The 24,647-nt window shown below is 39.6% G+C and overlaps 1 protein-coding gene across 3 annotated transcripts in view; it reads left to right on the top strand.

The window, feature by feature from the left end:
* The window catches only part of VAV3 (vav guanine nucleotide exchange factor 3), a 389,640-nt gene that overhangs the window by 153,709 nt on the left and 211,284 nt on the right, over positions 1-24,647 (top strand). For all 3 annotated transcript variants that reach the window (XM_007169495.2, XM_007169494.2, XM_007169496.3), the window contains exon 3: positions 24,569-24,627. In XM_007169495.2, the coding sequence (XP_007169557.1) occupies positions 24,569-24,627 (59 nt within the window). The remainder of the gene's footprint in view (positions 1-24,568; positions 24,628-24,647) is intronic.

Here is a 24,647-nt window from a genome sequence, read left to right as displayed (position 1 = left end):
TTTACATGTTTTCCTTTTTTTAAAAAAAAAATTTACTTTTCTTTTGTCCTGATGGTTCTCGTGCTGCCTTTCCCTTATTGTCCATCTTCCTTCCCTGACGTCTGGTCCTCTTGCCTAATGTTCCTGTTTTTCACCCATTTTCCTGCTGTCTTCTTACTGTTCATTGTGGGGTGATCTCAGGACATCCAGATGAATGGAAAAAATGTGTTTGGGAGCTTCACTGTAACATGATTACCTATTTGGTGACAGAAAGATAAAACTGTCCAGCTGAAGTATGGAGGAAAAGAAAATAAACTATCCCATAGATTTACTAACTGAAAAAAACCAAATTATAAGAAAACACATTTTAGTCTTGTCATGTAAATATAATGATTAAAGCAACATTCAAATGAGACTATTTTATGAATTTTCATGAAATTGTAAAATTTCCTTGGGTTATACCAATCTATAAAACGATCATAATTTCTTTAGTTAGAGATGCAAATAGAGTATGGGAAATTGAAAGTGTAACTGGAAAGTCTGACGAGCGCAGTTCTCTACGCAAGGGCGTCATTCTCTTCTGGTTCTGAGAAGAAAACATGCAGCTCCCCTGCCACCCCTTTCTGTGTATTTCTCTTCTGTTCTGCGGCTCTGAAAGTGTAGGAAGCCGGCTGATGGGGAGGCATGAGCTCCCCTGTCAGAGCAGGACCGCCCATCTCTCTCTAGCGTCTGCTACCAGACTCCCAAAGGCTGGAGCTTAGATTTAGGGCTGAGAATCCAGGTCCAGGCTGCTGCTGTCGGAATCTCTAGAATTTGTCCTGTCAGCAGCAATTTATCAGCAGAATTTTATCACCTTTTTCTTGTGTGGCAAAATGTTTGTTAAAAGGGGAGAAATTATTTCAGAAAATATGGTCTTTATAAAAATATGAGCTTCTAGAAATGTTTTGCAATTGAAAAGGTGTTGTTTTTACTATGACATGTCATTTTCTAGTAACAGTAAATTATGCTGTAACCTGAGTGTTCTTAAAATCTTTCTGACAGTGTTTCTCTGAGAAATTCAAATCACTGAATACTTTACAAATAGTTTTCTTTGCTCTAATGTATAAAAATAAAAAGATGTTTTGTTAATTGTTTCTGTCATTCTTAATTTCATAATGTTGGGGTTATTTGGGAAAGAATTGTAACCTGATCACAAATTTGGTATTCTAATGTATAAGATAAAACAAAATGTGTCCACAAAAAGATTGTAATCTATGGTAATTGCACAAATTAGTGCCTTTGCTTTGTGACTTTTATGTATTGTTTTGGAATGTTTAAATATCTTCTCCCCTCTTTTAATGCATTTTGAATGTAATTTTCTGGTCCCCTACCCTAATTTATAAGCTCCTTGGTTTATAGATTTTTTTTTGTTTCCTTCATAATACTTAGAAACAGGATCTTGCATATCGTAAATGCTCATAAAATATTTGTGATTTGACTTGTCTATAAATTAGAGATGTGTTAAGGATCCCAAGAATCCAGATGATGCCTATGCCATGTTACCATTCAGACTAAAAACCTGATGCTGATACAACAATGCTCTTTTCTGCCTAGAAATGTAATCTTCCTTGTTGAATGTGTTAAATATTGCATTCATTCCATGTTCTTCTTTTCACTGGAAGTTAGATAGCGTTAATTTCTCAGACTCTTAGGTGGTGTCTAATTATGGTCATGACTCCACCACCAAACATTGCTGAATTGACAGTGGACAAAGGAAACCTTCAGGAAATAGTTCTAAGAAAGGAACTGTATGGTTTTGCTTATTTTTCAGTTGCCAAGAATAACACAAGAATCACTTTAGCGGGGAGAAAAATCACAGGAGCACCTCAGAATGCTTATTAAGGATCAAAGGCACAATTGAATAATACAACAATCCCCTTCCTTTTGGGCAAGTTCCACTCAGCCTTGTGAGCAGTTTGGAAATAGCTTATTTGTAGGGAAGTTATAAAAAAAGAAATCCTCTATGGTTTAGCAGTATACATCCGGAACTTTAAAAATGTTCATACCCTTTGGCCCAGAAACTTCACTTCTAGGAATAATTATCAGGAAATAATTAGACACATGGACAAATATTTAGATTCAAAAGTTTTCTTCTTTTCATTGTTTGTAACAGTGATAAGTTGGGGGGGAAACCTCATGTGTTCAACAGTAGGATGTTGATTAAATGCATTGTAACCTCTTCCTCTATAGTATACTGTGTAGCCCTAAGACAATCATTATATATATATATATATATATATATATATATATATATATATAGGTATGTATAAAAATATAAGGTGTGCTCTGGGTCATTGGGGCGACATCTGTAATCGGAACAGATCTAGAGTTTCCTGTGACCTGTGTCATAGTGTTTTGGAATTGAGGATGACTTGTAGGGGCAGCTGATTTGGATCATGAAGTGCCTTCACTGTGAGGTGTGAGAGCAAGGCCCAAAAGTGACCTCCCATTTAATTAAAGTGACAGAGTATTTCTTAGTTTTTACACTTAACATAATTTCCTTTTTCCAATAGTCATGAAAAAAGAATACGCCAACAAAAATATTATAGTGTAGGAAAATAATGTTTAGAGTTTTAAAAGCAATTTGAAGAAGGATGTGGCTGTTTAGAATTTGCTATTTCGTGTGCATTCACTGCTTTTGTCTCTTCTAATCACTTTTCTTTCCTTCTTTCCTCCCTCCCTCCCTCCCTCCTTCCTTCCTTCCTTCCTAATCACTTTTCATTAAAAGCACTTTCTTTCTTCGTAGGTCTAGCAGGCCTAGAGTGGATGTTCTCTTTATTCATGTTTGTGATTCCTGTGTTCAATACTGGCCCTGGTTCATGAGCATTATCTAAGCTAAGCATTAGCATTGCTTAGCCCATATGTGTCCCATATTCATACTAAAGATGGACATTTTAGCATCAAAACTTTCAGAAATCCTGTGTCAGCTAAGCCTCCCAGGACACTGTGTAAATTATCTCCATTTTGAGACCTAATTAAATATGTATGTTGAAAGCATTTTTCTAAACAAGTATTTAGATTCTGAAATCAATCATCATCATTCAAGTGTGTGAAAATAGCCAAAATTATGTCTTGCCTGATCATCTGAGCATTACATTTCTGTCAATCATTAAATCCCCACACTTGCTCCTTATTTGTAAATGCATAAGTTTCTTTAGGGGAACAATAACATTGCTCAGTTTTTGTTCCCCTGGGTCCAGGACATGGACACTGAAATATATTGCCACATTCCCTACAAAAGAGGAAAAAGAAAATCCAACAAACATTGTTTACTGCCTTTAAAGAAACATTTCTTTAAAGTTAAATTACATTTAATGCTTTTTCAAGGCAAAGTCAAAAGGCCGAGGATTTACATGGATTGCCGGCATTGGTCTTGGGCTTTTGCAGAGCTTAGGCAGGCAGGTAGTAGGAGTGGGTGTGAAGAGTAGTGGGTCTAGACTATCAAGCCAGTTGTGCACTGTTCATCGCTAGGGGACGCACTTCTTGGTTTACTATGTGCACAGTGTACAAGGCCCTGTGCAGTGGCCCTCCAGCACCATTACCCTGACCTCCTTCTGGCTTGTCCCTTGGAGGAGTAGGGTTGTTATGTGGGATCAAATCGGTGCTGCATAATCAGATCTCATGTGATTCTCTTTAAAAACCCTGTTTCAATATGTAAGAGCAGAGGACAAATCAGATTATCTTTTAGTATAGGGATTAGTAACAGTCTCTACTATATAAGGAGAGAAGCAACAGAGTTAAGTTCTAATAAACATTGAGTCTTGACTGTAATGGAAAGAGAGCTACTATGGTTTCTAGTCCTCCCCTTTCATATATCTATTTGAGAGAGGATGGAGAAGAAAGCAATAGCATTTGCACTGAAATAATCTGTGTTGGAAAAGTACTCTGATTCGAAGTGATCATTTTGACACCTAGAAACCAAGAGTTTCAGTGGCTTTAAAGTAGTTATTTTTTGAATGATGCTGCTGAACAGTAGAAAAAAAATCCACTGCGCTTCATCACATTTGTGGTTATATCAGGTTTGCTCTACAATGTTAGAGTGAGAGAAACCTCATTTGGAGAAAAAATATAATGAGTAGTTAGAATTGTTTGCCATGCTTTATCATATAGGATTCAAATTAGAAATACTAGTGTTTTCACAGCAAGTTAAATTGTGCCAAATATTCCAAATTATGTTCCTACCTTCAAGGACTGAAAATAGAAAGAAGTCATTATTAGTGGAAAGTAAGTTACTATATTAATTTACATATTAGTCTATATTTATGCCGGACAAACTTCCCCCACGTTTGTGTGTGTGTGTAACTTGTTTTATACTTAGTTCAGTTACCATTCTAACAAATTTGGATCTAAAAAAATTAAATAGAAAACAATGAAAGTTATATTTGTGTTATTACAGTTTTAGATTTTTTTCAGCCCGACAGTACCTGACATCTTTGTTTTCTTTTTTTGTTGAGTGAACATCAGAAACAGAAAAGACAAATAAGGAAACTGATTTTGAACCAGGAAATTTTGCACGATTAATTGATTTTTCAACACAAGCCAATAGATTGTATAAGGTACAAATATGACATAAAGTAAAATCCAGGCCTTACATAGCTAAATGAAAAGTACTCTTTCAAAGTACTTTAATTATCTCGAGAAACAGTAAGGTTGTTGTTCCTCAAAGAAGTTTTGGGTCTTTCACCTCTAGAGTATCACATTTTCCTGACCAGCTCTTCTTTTATCAGTTTTAAGTTTTGGGCTTCTGATAATATTTTATTTGAACCAAGGGCCAGCACCACAGAGCAGTAAGAGAGTTTGAAAACCATTTCTGTTTGTTGTACAATCCTGAAAACATCTTGGTATTAAAAAAAAATTTTTTTTCGAATAAGTTTATGTACACCTATTAATAAACCTTCAAACAATATAGAAATGTTAAACAATAAAAGTAGGGACATCCCTGGTGGTCCAGGGGTAAGACTCCGAGCTCTCAATGCAGGGGTCCCGGGTTCGATCCCTGGCCGGGGAAGTAGATCCTGCATGCATGTCGCAACAGTCCGCACACTGAAACTAAAGATCCTGCATGCCGCAACTAAGACCCGGGGCAACATACATACATACATATATACATACATAGATACATATATACATACATAATACATACGTACATACATACATAAATGCAACAGCGAAATGCATAGCAGCTCCACTCCCCAGATAGCCACTGTTGTTGACACTGCAGTGTATGCCCTTGAACATCCTGTTTATTGGATGCACAGGCAGCCTTTGGCTGGGGGTTGGATGAGAAGTATGGGGGCAGGGGCCCACCTTGGTGCAGTAGTCAGGTCTGAGAGGACCCTTTCCTATTTCTACACAGGCCTCTTCCTCTTGATAGAGCAGTGGGAAGGCAAGAGACCTTCTCACACAACCTCATTTTAGAAGGTAGGATTGGAGTAAACGCCAAAAATGCAATTCCTTATTCCTCTGTTGGTTTGTGTTCCTTCTGCAAGACTGTTTACATCAAATAGACCTGTATGTAGTTACTTTTCAGTTTTTAAATCAAGAACTTTTTAGATTAACATTTAGGGGAAACCAGAGGACTAAAGGGAATAACTTAAAAAAAAAACTGTTCTTGAATTAGTCTCTTCATGGCTTATTTCTTTATATCAGTGGTTCTTAAAGTATGATCCTTAGTCTGACAATCTGTGGCATCTTAGAACTTGTTGGAAATGCAAATTTTCAGGCCTCACCTAGGTCTGCTGAATTGGAAACTCTGGACGTGAGGCCCAGCATCTGTATTTTAACAAGTCCTCCAGGTGATACTGATGCAGGATAAGGTTTGGGAACTACTGTGCTATATAAAGGCAAAGATTTAAAATTCTTTTTAACATGGTATTTCCCCTCTCATTCTCCATTCACTTTTACCCCAACCTAGAAATAATGCGGTTATGGAGACATGACATCGTTTTCCTAAGTTCCGTGCTCTTTTATGTCTCTGCTATTTTTCTGTCTTGAATGTCATTGTCCACTGCTGTTCCCATAGCGAATCTCTAATCATTTTTTAAAACTCTATTCCAGTGTAACTCACTGGAATACCTCCCCTGACCCATAGATCCAGGTGGTCTTGACTCGTGCTCTTTGGAGCCCTGTGAGTACCTTGTTCACAGCACTTCACATTTGATTGCAGGGTTGGTTTACATGTCTCTCTCTTTTCCACATTATTGGGAATTCCTTGAGGAAAGAGATGCATCACTGACTTCTTTCTATCCCTGATACCTACTGGAATTTGTGGCATGTGCAGATGCTTAATACATATATGTTAGGTGAAGCATGAAGTGAAACCCAACAGAATAGTAGCTTCTCCAAGCTTGAGAATTACTGTAGGGCAAACTGGTGTTACAAGAAAGCTAAAGTGGCTGGGTGTGAATTCCAGTGGCTGTTAGACAGCTATGTAATTTCTCTGATACTGTTTCCTACTATGTAAAGTTGGCATAATTCCCACCTCACAGTTTTTTGTAGAGTTCCTGGCACACAGTTAGCCCTGAAAAATGGTAGCTAATAATAATCATAATATAATTAGTACCTTCTTGTGCATTTCAGTAATTTTAAGACTTTTATTATCCTACCTCAAAGTCATACTATATATAATTTTTCACTTATCTTTTAAAGTTATTTTACACATCAGAACCAAAGAGCAGATAAATGTGATTGAATCAAACTATTTAATATTTTGTGGAGGAGAAGGTAAGAAAAATGAATCAAATATACTGGTGGCAAAAATTTTTAATCAGTGTGCACTTATGATGTAAAGAAGGTTGCTATATGGTAAATTTACATAACTATACTTTTTAAAAAACAAGCAACAATACATGTCTATTTTTCAAACTCCACTTATCAGACTACTACAAAAAGTATTGACTCTGCCATGATTCCCAGGAATTTATTTTGTATTTTTTTACATTCACTTATAATGTGCTCTCTTATAAATCTTTGATCCTTATTTAGATCAAAACCAGATTCATATGCTCTTTAAATGGGTTGAGGTTTCAAAAAATTGCACCCATCATATACTGAGGGATTCTAGTATTTATACATTTTAGTAGAAAAATATAGAGCCTTTCCACTGAATCGTTTGCCTCAAATTATATAACACGTATGAACAGTCCAGTACACTGGCACCAATATACATGTCTTGTTTCTAAGAGAACTGATCCATAAAAAAATAAGTGACAACAGACATAGAAAACAAATTTATGGTTACCAAAGGGGGAAGGAAGGTGAGGAGGGATAAATTAGGAATATGGGATTAACAGATACACACCACTATTTATAAAATCGATAAGCAACAAGGATTTACTATACGGCACAGGGAACTATACTCAATATCTTGTAATAACCTATAATGGAAAATAATCTGAAAAAAATATAACTGAATCACTTTGCTGTATACCGGAAACTAACACAATATTGTAAATCAATTATACTTCAAAAAAAAAAAAAAAGTGGCAAGATTGTGCCACTGTTGGCTCACTGTTAGCAGGTGGGACTGTGGCAGCTTAGGTGGGTAGAGTTGAGGTTAGAGATCCAAATAGCCCGTCATTTTAGAGATGAGGGCCTGGGGCCCGGAGAAACCACATGGTCTGAGCATGGTCTCACATCAAGTCACGGCTGGAACCAGAATCCAAATCTCTGTGGAGTCCTATTCTCTTGGCATGATGTTTTGAGGCAGTCATATTAACAAAGCCATTGTGTAGGAGCCACTTTGATAAACCATTTGATGCTAGGGACTTACGTGGCCTGAAAAAAATAATATGAAGCTGTCCTGTTTGGTTTTGTTTGTTTTAAATCAAGTGATCAGTTGCCTCATTCTTGACCTTGTACCCCATCTTCAGTTCTGAGAGTTAGGTTCTGATGGGCTGGGAGTTAGGAATGAGGTAAAGATCAGTGCAGGGTTCAGGGATTTGATGGGGTCAGGAGCATCTTTCTGTTCATTACTTCCTAATAGGCACAGCTCTTTTGACCTGGCCTCGTCAAAATAGCTGCTTTGAAACATCCCATTCAAAATGCCCCTTTGGACAAAGCGTAAGGATCTGAATGTTCTACTTCACTGAGGGCTCTTTGTATCAGCTCAGGTTTCCTCTCTATATAGTATTAAAAGACCCATGACTTAAGCAAATTTTTATCACTGGATATAAATGTTTGAGTCTGGGCTGCCACTCTAGGGTTTTATCCTCTTGATTTAGGGTGCTATCAAGTATTCTCTGGGGGAAATAACTGTAAAAGATGATCCAGAGTTTAAAACGTCTTAAATATGCCATATTTTGACTGGATATTCATTTTGGGGGGATGTTTAAGACAGAAGATTATAAAAAGAAAAAGGACAACAGTATTAAAACAGAAACATTCTATTATTATTAGAGTACAATCTATCATTGCATAGAAGCCAATACAGGGTAGATCCCACCTGGTTCCATTCAAGGAATTTTACTAATGTGGCGTAGGGATTTTGATACAGCACAACAGATATGTGAAGGATGCCATCGTGGCAAGGGTTTAAAGGATATAATTTATTGAGTTATTTAGACATGAGTTATCTCAATAATGTCCTCTGTATATGACTGTTTTCTCATTTGGGAGTTCTGTTCCATTCCTGGGGACTGCCAGGAGGCAAGCCTGCTTGGCAGGTGAAACCAACCACTGTCCAGCTGCTAGGCAGTGTGTCTCTGGTATATTCCATGTCTGAGTCTCTTTTCAAAGGTTGGCTAGAAAGAGTATCTGAGAAACAGCTTCAGAAGAGAGGGCTGATGACTCCCAAATAACTCTGGTGAAAGAACTGTGAACTTTATTGACTTTCTTTCTTCCTCTCTTTTTTGTCCTGTAAGTAAACTGTACCCATTCTTCCAGGTGAGATACTTTATCTGAGGTTAAGTGGAAACAAAATATCAAATGAAAAACTGCATCAGAGGAAAAATTGGGACCAGGACCACCAGAGCGTGGCCCTGCATGCTGACTGGTATCATTTTGCCCCATCAGGGCTGAGCTCCATTTCTACAGCCTTTGAGAGGATTATTTTCTCTGTGCCAGTTCTTGGTAAATACTCAGATTCTAAGGGAAATTCAGATTATCCTAGATTAACCACATACACTCAGAGGAGCTAACGACTAAAAAGTACTCCTTGCTCATTGCAAAGTATCCAAGTTCCAGAAAGAGAAGTCTTCCAGGGCTCCTAAAGTAAAATCCCTTTCAGGATTTAAAAGCCACAGATAACAGAATTCTAAAGCAGCAGATATTGTTGTACTGCTTCAAAAATAGCTATTTAAGTAATTCAGCTAAAGTTGCTCCTAAAGAGGACATCAGCAAACACCTGGAATGAAATAGAGATGGCATCTCAAAGTGAAATTAAATAATAAAAACACAAGTTAATCTTCAGCTTTTTTTCTTAGATCATAGTGCAAGTGAATTTCAAAAAGCTGATTAAATCCAATGTAATTTAGGTGGGAAGGAAAACAATGTACCATGTTTGCAAATGATCCTCAGCAAAGGCTGAAAAGGAAAAGCAAAATGAAGGAAAAAAAACAAACTATGAATCAAATATATTTCCTTAAAAATTTTCCTTTATTAGTTCTGGTCCATGTGGGAACACACACACACACACCCACAAACAGTTACAAATCCCTCAGTAGGAGTCAGGCTACTTTTGGGCCAGCCCCAGATTTGTGAATCCAGCCTAACACAGGTTCAGGTCAGCAGCCCTGATGTGAAATGTCCCAGTCACATGGGTCTCTGAGATTCAAGACAGTTCTGGGTCAGCTATTTCAACCTTTGTCAACCAGAGCTATCTTTGGCCCCTACTGGAATAGAATCATATTTCTAAAAAAATGCCTGGATTTAATCCTTTCTCTAGTGCATCTTCTACATTGTAATGAACTAGAGTCAGATCAGATTTTCTGAAGTTTGCTCAAGCTAGACTTGCTTCTCTGGGGTTCTGTGTATCCAGTAGTGCACAAATTGGGTTGATCCCTTTTTCATAACACTTACCATATTCACTTCCTCTGCCACCTCCCAAGCTCACTCTGTAATCAATTCAGAGCTAGGCGAGTGTTGAAACAACTTCCGAGGTTCAGGCTCCTTCCTCTGAACTGTCTTGTGCAGCTACCAGATTAGTATTCTTGACTACTGCTTTTTTTTTTTTTAATAAATTTATTTATTTTTGTTTTTGGCTGCGTTGGGTCTTCGTTGCTGCATGCAGGCTTTCTCTAGTTGCGGCGAGTGGGGGCTACTCTTCGTTGCGGTGCGCGGGCTTCTCATTGCAGTGGCTTCTCTTGTTGTGGAGCACGGCTGTAGGCCTGTGGGCTTCAGTAGTTGTGGCTCGTGGGCTCTAGAGCGCAGGCTCAGTAGTTGTGGCATATGGGCCCAGTTGCTCTGCAGCACCTGGCATCTTCCCGGACCAGGGCTCGAACCCATGTCCCCCGCACTGGCAGGCGGATTCTCAACCACTGCATCACCGGGGAAGCCCAACATAACTGCTTTCTGACAGTTCATTCTCCAGCTCAGAAACCTTTATTAGCTCCCCATAAATAAACAGCCTCCTTAGCCTAACATTTAATATCATCTACTTCCAACTAGCCTCTTCAGTCCTATTTCAAAATCCCCCATTGTGAATCCATCTCCTTCTATTGTGCTTCTATTTGTGGGTGCTCCTCAGTCCCTTCCCTTGTTCAGATATAGTTATTGAGCATCTGTGAGCTCTGGTGTTTCTAGGGGCTGTAAATACTGCTGTGAACAGGGCTGACAAACCCCCTGCTCTCATGGAGCTTATACTCTAGTTCAGGGAGACAGATAATAAACAGATATGTAATTCAAATGTGAGAAGTTATGACAGATATGGAAAGGGTGGTGAGTTATAGCACAGGCACCTTCCCTAGTTGGCTCTACAATTTATGTAGCAGTAATCACGAGCTGTCTTGATTTTCATGGTTTTAGTTTCCAGCATGTGGGTCTGAGCGTGTGTGGGCTTGCTTAGTTTCAACAGGCAGAGCTCTTGCTTCTGGACCACGAGGACTGTGTCTTTCACCTCTTTGTAGCTCCCAAACCGTGTATCATCAGTGCTCTCATGTGGGAGGCAGCATGTGTAGTGATCAAGAGAGCACGCATTCTGGGTCAGATCACTTGTGTGCAGGTGTTGGCTTTACTGCTCGCTGCCTCTGGAGTATGGCCTCTTTAACCTCTCTGTTCCTCAGTTTAGCTGTCTCTCAAATGAAGATGATGACATTATCTTCTTCATAAGGTTGCTGTGAGCATTTAATAAAGTGCTCAGCATAAAGATTGGCATCTATGGGTGTGTATGTGTGCATGTAAATATATATAATATATAATAGAACTCAGTTGTTTATCACTGTTATTTTTGTTTGGGTGAGGTTAACTTTAAATCCATATAAATATTTATACTTCTAAACAGAGAAATAACCCTTAGAGAAAATAGAATACTATGTTTCCTTACAGTCTACTTAATTACCAACCAGATGGAGGAACATGAGCCCACGGGCTCTAGCTTTGAACAGTCAGACCCTTCTAAGTGGGTTCTGTTGTGTTAACTGCTTCTCTTGTGTTCAATTTGACAATACAAGAAAATTTTACATATAAAGTAATTATTTCTGCAGCTAAACTCTATGCTCTGAGTTTCAAACAAATAAGATGTGGAAATAAGTTAGAATTAATTATGATCATACACGTTTTCTTGGACATTTTATTATACATGAATTAGTGCCTAAATGTGACAGAGCAAATGTACTAATAAATTTTCATAAGCAGTTAGCATGACTGCATAATGAGGCAGTCCTTGTTTAGTAAATATTAATATCTTTGTTACTTGTTGAAATTTACATGGGCTTTTATAGGTGGTTACTTTAATAGTATATGTTTCCCGTTTGTTTATTGTTCAGACAAAAAGATGCAGGAAGTTACTGTTATGACAATGTTTATATTTTCATATGAATTTGAACTACACTATTAAAGGAATTGTTTTACGCTATGAATATACAGGATTTATATTTCCATAATACTTTGTGTATTGTAACCCTGAAAAAGGTTTTCTGTGAAAATATAGTCAAGGTTTCTATTTTGGCAAAATAAGGAGAAAATAGCCCGCCCTTGCTTCAGCAGTGTGATGGTGAATTTAGTAGCAGGTGAGTTTAGGTGCTACAGTTGTTCACATGGTGTTAGACACAGCCGAGGGTTCAGTGGAACATGGAGCATGGTTTAGCTTTTGAGGTGGTTACACTCCTTGGGGATCAAGATATCTGCGAATTAAGGAACACTATAAGTCAGGTCACAATCAAAGGCCCAACTCTAAAGGTAATGGCAGCATCATCTGCTTTTAGCAGATCTGAGTATTCAGATCTGGGTTCAAATCTAGGTTCTGCTATTGGCTTATCATGTTCCTAGAAATCATTCCACTTCTGACCCTTAGAGGGTTCTTATTTTATTAAAATAAGAATATCACATAACTCATAGATTTTATGAGAGTAAGTAAACCTAAACACGTAATTTAGTGCCTATCTTAAGCACTTAATACTTATTTAATACTTATTTGCTTATTTGTTAAAGATTACAAAACATACTGTTTCTGCTTGACTTTAGGGATTCCAAAAGCTGTTCTAGTATCCAAGCTAGTGGTTTTCAACCCTGGCTACATATTATAATCACCTGGGAAGCTTTTTAAAAGTCCTGATGCTGGACCTTCACTGCAGACTGAGTCATATTTTATGAAAGCAAGGTCTGGATATAGGTGTTTTTTAAAAGCTCCCCAGGTGTTTCTGACTTTGAGCCAGTGTTGAGAAACATGGGTCTTAGCCATCTGAGAATCACATTTGTGTAGCTGTCTTACCTTACTTGAATATATTCTGAGATGCCCTTGAATGTCTTCCCTCCTTCACATCATAGTGCCCCGGGCCATGCTGTGTGCTTTGTCACCTGAACTCTGAGTTGTCTCTCTTCTCTAGTCTCCATTCTAGCAGTGTGTTTCTCTTTCAGTTAATCTGTTGAACAGCCAGCACAGTTACAGTGATCCTAGAAAACAAATCTGAACATGTTACCGTCCTCCTTAAACACCTTGCCTAACTCTGTGGCCTATCAAATGCAGTCCTAACTTCTACATGGCCATTGGCAGCCTGGATCTAACCCACCTCAGGACGCCTGGGAAATTGTACTGTAACTTGTCAAGTCTGATAAATGCAGTCAGGTCAGAGGGGAGAAGCCCTTGTCGGAGGCAGATATTTGGGAGCCCATTCTCATCACAGTCGGACCGGCTAACAAACTTGGTGAGTTTATTGATCTCTGGAACTCACTGTCCTTCCCTGTTTGGGAGAAAGAACAAGAAGAAATAGGGTTAGAAATAAATGGAAAGAAGGAATGATGTTAGACATTTTCTTAGTCCATTTAGGGCTGTTACGACAAAATACCAGAGATCGGGTGCTTTAAACAACAGAAATTTATTTCTTACAGTTCTGGAGGCTGGGAAGTCCAAGATCAAGGTGCCAGCTGATTCAGTGTCTGGAATGGACTGCTACCTGGTTCATAGATGTCTTTTCGCTGTGTCTTCTCATGGTGGAAGTGGGGTGTGAGCTCTCTGGGGTCTTTTTTAGAAGGGCACCAATCCCATCAGCCTTCATGACCCAATCACTTCCCAAAGGCCTCACAGCCCAGTACCATCACATTGGGGATTAGGTTTCAAAATATTAATTTTGGGGGGATGCAAACATTCAAGCTATAGCACACACTAAAAACATTAACGCTTTTGTGTGAAAAATGCTGGAATGGAGTGTCTGCTCAAAAGAATCTAAAAAAGTGGGTACATGTATATGTATAACTGACTCACTTTACACCTGAAACTAACACAACATTGTAAGTCAGCTATACTCCAACAAAAATTTTAAAAATCTCATTAGAAATTCAGATCTCAACTCCCATGTCCGTTCCTCAGGGAAGCATCCCCTGAAGTCTTAGACAAAGACTGTCTGTCCTTCTGCTGTTACAAGCCCTGTACATCCTCCCTCCACAACTTTTACCACCTGTGTAATGGCTTACCTGGATCTTTGTGATTATTTCCTTGTCTGTCTCCCAAGCCCACTGCGAGCACGTTGGGCGCAGAGGACTTGACTGGCTTTCAGCGAGTGTCTGCGGGGCCGAGGCTGGCATGGGATAGGTGATGAATGTCCTGGTGGGTGACTGTCAGATTGGCAGGTGCAGAGAATGATCAAACAACTGGCACTTATAGATGGCGGGGAAATGTGAAATAGAGAAGGCTTGTGGGGAGGGGCAGCTTCCCCCTCCCCCGGGGGCTCCCCACTCCCTTTCAGGGTCTCTTTAGCACTCCCCTGGTTCTACTAAAACGGGCCCTGGGCGTCCAGATGTGTAGGCTCTGGCTCTGTTTCGAGCACATCGAGCTGTGGAGTTCGAGGGGGCCGTGCCACTTGTAGCTACAAGGTTTGGCCCAACCTTTTCTTCACTATGGATCTGATTCCTTTTCCTGTATACTGTGAGCGCTCGGAAGGGTTTTGTCTGGACTTGGGCTGTCTATAGCCATTCACTACATGTGGCTCTTGAGCACTCGAATATGCCTTGGTTGAATTAGATGTGCTGTAAGATACACACCAGATTTTGAAGATTTAGAATAAAAAATATATATATATGTCTTGTTTTTTATCTTGATTACATATTGAAATGATGCTATTATAAATATATTGAATTAAATAAGGTATAAGATTAAAGTTAATTTCACCTGTCTTTAGTTTTTCTAATGTAGCTTCTTAGAATTTTAAAGTTATGTGTGTGGCTCACATATTTCTAATGGTCAGCTCTGGTCTAGAAACTCTGTTTCTTACATAATAAAGAATGAGTTTACCTGCTTTTTAATTGCTCAAGCACGTATGAAAACGAGCATTTCCAAGCGGTATGAAATGATCAGCGTTATCAGACCAGCCAGAACAAAAACACATTTTAAGGGCCGTCATTTTGTTCTCCTAGTCCTGTAGTTCAAGGTGCAATTTCTATTAGATGATTTGAAATATGAGACTAACTTTTGCAGACATTTCCTTCCGCTCTGTGAGCAGTCTTGCGGTAGGGACTAAAGATGGAGCATCTCCAGGCTGGCAGAAAGGGACATGTTCTACTCCACCGTTAGATCTGTCATCCTGGCATTGCCTGTTTGTTCCTGAACTCCATGTGATTTCAGCCTTTAAAGTGGGAATAGCCATGGGGGCAGCATGCAGGAAGCAGAGATCTCTGCGTGACTTTGAAAAAGTGAGCTGGGTTTGGAAAATATGTTAACTTTGACCCAGCTGAATGATTTGTAGGCAGCTTTGAAAATTCATTCTATTTTCCAAGTCCCTTAAGTCACATAGAACTCTCCCAGTCTATTTCTGATCTCATAAACAACCTGTCCTCTGGCCTGATACTAACACATAGGACACATCTGTTTAAAGTGAGTTGTGTGAAAGCCACAGTGGGTTCTTAGTGAGCTGGTAATAACACTGCTACCACCTCAAGTGCTGAGCTAGAGTCATTACTATAATTGTACAGTGAGTAATCAGTGTTTACCTACAGGGCCCACAGCTAGATTCCCTTTTGTAGTAGTGAAGATATTAAAAGCGCCACATGAATTTTGTAGATTGTATCTCTACTCTGTAAAGGCAGGGAATGATTTGCAAATATGATTACGTTTTCAAACTGAAGTATTTCTTTTTAGTTGCCTACAAAAAGTTGAATTCTTTATTGTGTACTAACTTCAACACATCCTCACAGACCAGTGTAAATTGAGCAGAAGCAGTATTTATGTTTGTTCTGATTTCTAACTAGAGAGTTGTGCTTCCAGACACCTAACTCTGCACTGATGAATTTCAGGTTTCATCTGCTTTGGTATTTGGACCCAGGGGATGGTTAGAACAGTGTGTAAGAAAAGTTGTAACTTCTTTTTACTTGGTGTGAGAAAATTAGCGTTGCTGGTACCAGTTTGCTTTTATCCTGCCTGCTCTTGAGTCTGAAAGTGTTCATTTTGAAACCACCTCTGTGAATTTTAGTAAAAAGAATTTTATGATCTGCTAGAATTTACATGTATGGAGTAAATTCTAGAATCTGTCTGGGGCACAGCAGGCAAGGTGGTTGTATGGGGCTGAACAGGAGATGTGGGGAGAGTTGGTGGCAGGGGAAGGCTGGAAGGGGGTGGGGAGCAGATCCAATCAACTGAAGGCTCTGAGTGTACTGCTAAATAATCTGATCTCTGCATGAGGGCTAACATTTAAGAATTTTAAGGTGGGCAGAGTGGTGATGGTGGTGTGCTCAGACTGACAGTTTTGAAATGTCATACAACCTCTATGGTAGCCACGTAGAAGATGAAGGAAGTGAAATTTAAGGCATGGAGATGAATTGGAAGGCTTTTCCAGTGATTGAGGCAAGAGATAGAGAGGACCTGGACTAAGGCAGAAGCACAGGACGAGAGAAGGAGTTGGATCTGAGAGACATTTAAAAGGGTGAATTGGTAGGATGGGGTATGAAGGGGAAGTGCCTGTCTAGAAAGTTTCCTGGCTGCCTGGGCAGGTGAGGGAGAGGCGTGAGACTGTGGGCTCATTGGGAATAGGGAGCAGAAACAGGTTTGAAGGAAAGATGCTCTATTTTGGGTCTTCAGGGGCCGAGTGTGGAGGCCGAGAACGCAGAGACAGCAAGACCACAACGGTGTTGAAGTGCCTCATGAGACAAGTGCTGGTCTGTTTGGTTTAGAAAAACTTTAATGACCTCTCTCTTAGAACCTGAAAGCTATTCACCATCAACCAAATAAGGAAAATATTATTCAGGAAATGGCAACTACAGAGAGCTTCTCAGAGAGTAAGGGGCAAGTGTTCTCACTGGAGCAAGTGATGAGGGAGGAGGTGGAGCCAGAGCCTGGTGGTTCTCACCCATCAGACCTCTTTTAACCTGCAGACAGTCTGGGAAATTCCCTGTTGCCCTTCAGGATGCAGCCCAGGGTCACCTCTTCTAAAGAGACTTTTGAGCCTCTCTGACTTTGTCCTTCAGGCTGAGGGGGACAGCTGGCCTTGCTCGCTCCTCTGGGCTGTGGATGTACTTTGTAATACTAGGTCTATGTTTCCACTGTCCACCCTTGTGGTCTTTCCCAACACATGGTGGGTTTTTGAGAGTAGGAATTATATAGTCTCCATTTTGCTATCCTCAGTATAACAAAACGGAGTTTATCAGGTGTATCTAGCCCATAGTGAGTGTTGCATAGATGTTCCCTGAGTAAATGCAGGAGATTCATGGGCAGGATGGTGAGGTGGAAAGAGCAGTAGCCTGGGTAGAGGAGAAGGCACCTGGGTTCTGGTACCAATTCTGTTGCTCTCGGTTCTTTGACCTTGGACAAGCTAGTTAATTTTTCTGGGCCTTGGTTTTATTATAGGCAAAGAAGGAGATGGAATGAGAATCTAGGAAATCCATGAATGGTCTTCAAGAGGTCCCTGGATTTCTTGAGATGAAATGCAGAATTGTGTATACTTATATGTCTATGTGTATCTGTGTATTAGTATATAGAGCCTTCCCCCCCCACCCCGAGGAAAGGACCAAGAACTTTCATCAGCCTCTCAAAGAATCACTTGAATAAAATGTGGGGATGGCTCTAGAATTTCTGTATAGGATGGAGTTGGGAGGGATCATCATATGGTTGGGGGTGGGGATTCAGCTAAAGGACTTGTCCTGAAATTGTGGTTAAATGACAGACACACTCTAGTTACATAGATTTTTTTTTTAAATTATTTATTTATTTATTTATGGCTGTGTTGGGTCTTCGTTTTTGTGCAAGGGCTTTCTCCAGTTGCGGCAAGCGGGGGCCGCTCCTCATCGCGGTGCGCAGGCATCTCACTATCGCGGCCTCTTCCTGTTGCGGAGCACAGGCTCCAGACGCGCAGGCTCAGTAGTTGTGGCTCATGGGCCTAGTTGCTCCGCGGCACATGGGATCTTCCTAGACCAGGGCCTGAACCCGTGTCCCCTGCATTGGCAGGCAGACTCTCAACCACTGCGCCACCAGGGAAGCCCTAGATTTTTATATTTATTGGAGGCAGTGAGGTGTGGAGAGGATGGGGACTGTGGGATGATGTGTGCTGAAGCTTCTCTGAGCCCATCTCTTTGTACTGTCAGTTCTTAGAGCTCTTGTATGAGCTGGATGTGATTCTGGTCGTTACTAGTGTTATATCTTCCCGAGCAGACTAGGCGTGGAACGTTTGTTTTTTTTTACTAAAATTCACTGTAGCAAGGTCAAATGCAATTGTTTTTAGGCTGTTAGACATACTTTGGTATGACAGGAGTTTATATTTTTTATTTGATTATTTTGATTAAACATTAATTACACGGAAGCAGAAAATGAATACTAAATAAAAGAAAAACATTCATTGTCAACAGTCCTCATTTTTAAAAAGCATAGTGTTACAATTAGACAAGCTTAGCAACTGTTGGCAACTATTAACAAACGCTAGCCATCAAGTACTCGAATGTACAACATAATTTATTAAATGTATTCCCAGCCATTAGAAAGCTTTCTTTTGTATCCTATGATAACTTGAGGTAGACATCACATGTTATTTTCTGAAGTGCTTTGCAAAGACCAAATCTTACTTTACCAATGATGATGGTGGCAACAATGGCATTAGGAAATAGCAGTAGAAGTACAGGACATTCTTCTGTGGTTACCCAGCTAGTGAGAGGTGGAGTTGGGATATGAATCCAGAAAATTTGAGTCTTAAGCTTGCATCCTAACCAGTCTAGTATATGACTTTCCTAAAGAGAGGTTCTTTTTCTCTATAGAGCTTTAGAAGCCTCAAAATAATACATACAGAATAATTCTTGCATTTATGATCAGTATCAAGGTCTGCACAAACTGTAATTTGGACCACTTAAACCCATATAGATACTCTACTCTTTTGAACAATGCAAATGAGTTTCCCATAGTTCATAATCTTCTTGATACAGAAGTAATGTTTTATTCATCTTATCTGGTTGTACTGCTGTGTTTTACACACAGAAGAAGTGCTAGGGATGTTTTTCGACAGTCTTCTATAGTATTCAAAGCAACAACCAGCTATTTTAGGAAAGATGTAAACATATTGCTAGAAATGACACTGAGCTGCAGTGTATCCTAATGGGGTAATTTGCTGTGTGAGATTAGAATTGCAAAGGAAATTAAGATAATGAGTTCTGTTGATTTCCTAGGAGAAGGTGAGATATATTGTTAACCTGAAACTCACCATCTGGTTGGATTTAGAGTTAGGCTTCATTGGCAGAGAATCAGATGCCTGGGTAATACCAGGTCTCTGGGCTGCTTCTGGTTGCACCCAGTCTAGTCTACAGGCCTATCCTTCTGTCTGAATTACTCAGCCCAGCACTCCCAGGCCCACACTTCCAATTACGTCCTCTAGGGCTTGGGTTTTTCCTCCATGAACCCACAGGGCACTTGCTCTGAGCCTGTAGGAACCATGATGCAGCATCCCTGCCCATAGCTTCAGCTGCTAGATGGTAGCTTCGTGCTGTGGTGCTGCAATGCTGCAGACCATTCTTGAACTGCCAAGCTTGTCTGGTGCTTGGGGCTCAAGCCTGAAGCCACCTGATTGCCCTTTTCAAACCTGTCTTCCTGGAAGAAGCACTTCCCCAGGAACTCCTATTGAATCCAGATCTCTGTTCAGGAATCTTTATAGCCTTCCCATTGGGTCAGGGAGAGAGTTAAGAGATAAAACTTCAGAGTAGAGAGCTTAAGGAGGTAAAGCCATAATTAATTAGTACTTCTTGGCAGACCTGTGTGCTGGTCCCCATGGCTTCTTGAGTTCTTCTCTATGTCCATGGCTTCCTTAACTCAAGACCTTGGAAGGAGCTATGGCAAACTGCCTCCGCACAGTTGACTTGCTTTTCTCACAAACTACGATATCAACAGCACTAATGTGCCAGATAAGCAGAGGGTGATAATTAGCCAGAAGGTCTCATGAAGAGAAGAGTTAAAATGGGTAGCTTTATTAGTGTACAGTGTTGCCATTCAGTTTTGGCAAACTGTTTTTATTTCATGGCTTTGAAACTGACTAATGGGGATGGAAAAAATAAAGAGCCCAAACTAAATAAAAATTATCATTAGGGGGAAAATTTTGATGGGGAGGGGCGTGCCACTGTGTACGTTGTCTCTAGGTTTGAGGAGATAAGCAACTCTTTCTCATACTTAATATTTAATTTTCATAATGGGCTTCTTCAATTACTCATTCATTCCTCACTTGTGGCAGGCTAAGCTCTTTACATATCTTTACACATATTATCCCTAATCCTCACAACAATTTTGCAAGGTAAGTAATAGTCATTCATTTGTTTGAGCAACAAATATTTTTGTGCTAAGTGGTTGTTTGGAGGCTGGCTGTGAGTGCAGTGATGGGAATAGAACAGTGAAGAAGCAGTTTCCCTGCCCTTAAGGTATTTTCCATTGTTGGATGGGAAAGACAGACAAACAGGTCATTAGACTGCCTTGTTGTATTCTTATACACTCTTCAGGGGTAATGCGAATTTGTATATATTTATTGAAGAGCAATGGTTATACCTAGTCAGCCCATCTCGGAATCCTTCCTATAGAAATACCTGCACAAAACTGAAAAGGTATTTGGCAAGGATGGTAATTGCAGCATTGTTGTAGCAAAATGTTGAAAAAGTTCACTGGCAGGGGAAGCGTTAAATCATTATGTTATATACAGACACTGGAATGTGATACAACATTCAAATGAATAAATGAATGAATGAATTCATTAAAATGAATAAAGATCTGTATGTGTTGACACCACTATTTGTGGTATGTTGTTAAATGACAAAAGCACGTTGGTAGAGAAATCTGTATAATAGAAACACATTACCTAAAACAATAATCATAAAGAAAAAGAAAAAAGCAATTCTGCAGGAGTCATACCAGATTCTTAGCTCTGGTCTCCTTTAGGCAGAAGGCGAGAGAGGGGTGTGTGTGCGGGGGCGGGCAACTTTTATGTATTTCTGTATTATTTCAATTGACAAGATAAACACAAGTCCTTATGAAATATTTTAAACAGCAGATAAATTTTGAATAAGGGGATAGGTGCTAGGGCAGAGTTATGTCCAGGGTCCTGTGGGGACAGAAAGAACCCAGACCGGAGGAGGGAGATGGTCAGAGAAGGCTCTGGGTGGGGACCAGCCTGGCCGCGTCGAGGATGAACGTAGTCAGGCGTTTGGAGGGAACAGAGGACGAGGGCTTCCTGCTCGGGAGCATCCCGGAGCACTCCGGGTGGGCGGCCCCTCTGCGCAGTAACGGCCGGCCCAGGTGGTCCCGGGTTCTTCCTCTTTCCTCAGCCTCCACCGGCCCAGGTGGTCCCGGGTTCTTCCTCCTTCCTCAGCCTCCACGGTGTGTCAGCCGCCGTTCCTAAATACTTCGCATATTTCCACCTCTTCTCTAGCTCTCCTGCAGACCTCTCATTTCTCACCTGGATGATTGAGAACCCCCACCCCCCACCCCCAGTGGGTCTCCTGGTCCCTGTCTGTATCCCACGTTCTCCTACCCCAGGTCTGTCCTTCACTTTGCTGAGTGATCTTCTAAAAATGCAGTTTTGACCCTGCTATCTTCCTTAAACTTGTCAATGACCCTTCATAGATTCTGGGCTCTAGCCCATCCTTCTAAAGCAGACACACAGAAGCCCTGCTCACCTCTCCCACCTTCCTCGCACGGTAACTCTTATTCCTGTTATCTGGAATTTTTTCATTTCTTTGCAAATGCCACTCTTCTTATCAAACAAGGGATGGATGTAGGTAGAGAAAGAAAATCCATGATGTGGATTTAGTAGTTGCTTTTCAGCCTATTAACTTGCAAAAATTTAACTTGTTACCCCCCTTTCTGGGAGTTAATGTCCATATGTCATGTTATTTGAGGCAACAATTTAGAAATTAAGACATTTCAAGGCAAATAACCTTCTTACCGCCCTTGGGGCTATTTTCTTTTGTAAATATACTTGAACGGATGTTTCTAACGACAGGTCATTCTCCACACAGAGGATTTGAGAATCTGGCATTAATTTGTGTACTTGTCTATTCCAAATCCGGATACACTCCACCTTTATATAGAATACACACTGTTCTAAAAACACTACATTGACCAAACAGTCCTTATTTGCTTTGGCTAAACTTAAGAGTTAATGGATGGACTTGATGTACAATAAGATAGATACAAAACTGAGTGATAGTCCCCTGAGAGATTCACTTTAAGACATGCTACATATTATCCTTCAGTCCCATCCACTGAACTTTTATCTTTATGTTATTTTTCTATCATTGAATAGACTATATAATCCTTTTAAGTAAATAACAGTTGGTTTCAGCTTGTTAATTTTCAGAAATGTTTGTACTTACATTCAATGCAGGAGTGAAATGATAGACTATTGTCTCGCTCCCTCTGGTGGACAATTGTATTAAACAAATCAAACTACATATAGTCTTGTGTGGCGGGGACAGGTTGTGACTAGTTCTGGTGTTTTAACATTTGTGTTAAATAATAGCAGTAGTAAAACACATAGCAGTACTAATGCCGTTACTATTTCTCTTGTTATTGAGTAGTGACACTGCTGTGAAAAAACGAATTAGAAGCCGAGTTCACCCCATAACTTTAGAACAGTGCTACTTCAGGATAAGGCTTATGCTGAAATTCAACAATGTAGTTAATTCAGCAGTCTAAATATTACTCCACAGATTATCCTGGAAACCTCCAATAGCTAGACTTTTCACTCAATAATGCATATTTTTGGAAATTTAGCAGATGATTATTTCTATCTTGAATCAGTTTATTTTGATAAATTTATTATTTGTTCGCTCATGATCTTCTGAATTTACAGACTCACTGAAGATGCTTTATCTTTCTTATGGAAATTAATCAATATCAAGTGTTACCTAGGTGGTTGTTTTTTCCTCTTCAGCAAGGTTAAACCAGAAAGAAATTGCATAAAGGCTTTCGATTAGATTAAATTTCGTTTGTATATAATAATAATTTTATTTTATATATTAATAACAGTTCACATTTGTTGAGTTAAGCATTTGATGGGCATTGTGTCATTTAATTTTTCAGTAACTCTGTGAGGCAGGTAGGTAGTTGTTATTATCTGCATTTTATAGAGGCTGGTGAAGGTGGGCCTAGCTCATCCAGGTGTTCTCAGTTCAGAGTTTGTAACCACAACAATATACTGCCTCCTGAAGTAGGTGATAAATAAGTATATGTGTGGCTAATACCCTTACGAGACTCCTAGTACTGGAAACTTTACATTTCCATCTTTGAACTGGGGAATTCAAAGACTACCTCAACCTAGAGATAGATTTTTACCTTTTCTCTTTCTGTTTTCTCATTGTGAATAGGCCTTGTAGTAGAATGTATTTACGTTTTGTCTAGATACTTAAGACAAATTATATCTATTATCATAGAAACAGGTTTCATGAGAAAAACACATTTTAGCTCATTAGCTTCCTCACTAAGTCTTTGAAAGAGATGCTGTTAGGTGTAAACGTGGGAAGGAAGGGTACAGTTGCTATGTACTAATGCTAAAGCTCTAGCAGGGCACGTCGAGGGTTAGGTACTGAAGATCTTTATGAAGAATTTTTGAAACAGATACAGATAATTAAGGGTAATTTAGGAAATTCCTTTTCTGAAAATATTCAGAATTAGAATAAGGTAATTTTCTTGAAGTTGGCAATTATAAAGAATAGCTACCATATGAATGCTTTACATGTATTATCTTTTTAATTCTTATAATAAGATAGTGATTGTTAATAACCTTACTTAATTATTATAGGCAGTATCCAGAAGAGAAAGCTGAGACCCAGAGAAGTTAAGTAGTTTGCCCACAGATACACGGCTAATAAATGGTGAAGTCGGGATCAGAATTCACATGACGTGGTCTGGCTGGAGAGCCCACCCTCTGAACCACTTTGCTATACAGCAGTGCTGTCCAATAGAACTTTTTGTGATAATGGAAGTGTTTGATGTCTGTGTCGTCCAATGCAGTAGCCACTAGGCACATGGGCTACTGAGCACATGCAACGTGGCTAGTCCAACTAATGAACCTGATTTTTTTGTTTTTAAAATTTTAATTAATTTAAATTTAAATAGCCTCTGTGTGGTTAGTGTCTACTGTTTTGGACAGAGCAGCGTTACAGGGTCTTTCAGCATGTAGTAGGGGAGACATGAGAACTTTAGAATTACCCTAACTCCTTGTCTTTACTGATCAAGAAACTGCAAACCACATGGTTAGTAATCTGCTTAGAGTCATAAAATTAAGGAAAGGGACAAAATTATAAGTAGAGTCAGAAAATTAAGGAAAGGGACAAAATTATAAGTAGGTGTTTATACTTCTCAGTTACAACTCTTCCCTTTCTGCACTTTGGTGACACGTGCAAACTTACGTTTCCGCTGCTATTGTTAATATTAGATTGTAAAACTACTGTTTTTGAAAAAAATATTTTTTTCTGAAATACACGTCCAGTGAGCCCTTTCCTCTTTTCTCAGGTTATAGAAACATTATCGCGACTCTCTCGCACACCTGTAGCGCTGGCCACAGGAATCAGGTAAGCTAGCTTCTCTGTGG

This window comes from Balaenoptera acutorostrata, chromosome 1 (genome assembly GCF_949987535.1).
Source record: "Balaenoptera acutorostrata chromosome 1, mBalAcu1.1, whole genome shotgun sequence".
NCBI lineage: Eukaryota > Metazoa > Chordata > Mammalia > Artiodactyla > Balaenopteridae > Balaenoptera > Balaenoptera acutorostrata.
The sequence above is the reverse complement of the archived record's forward strand: the minus strand, read 5'-3'. Positions and strand labels throughout refer to the sequence as shown.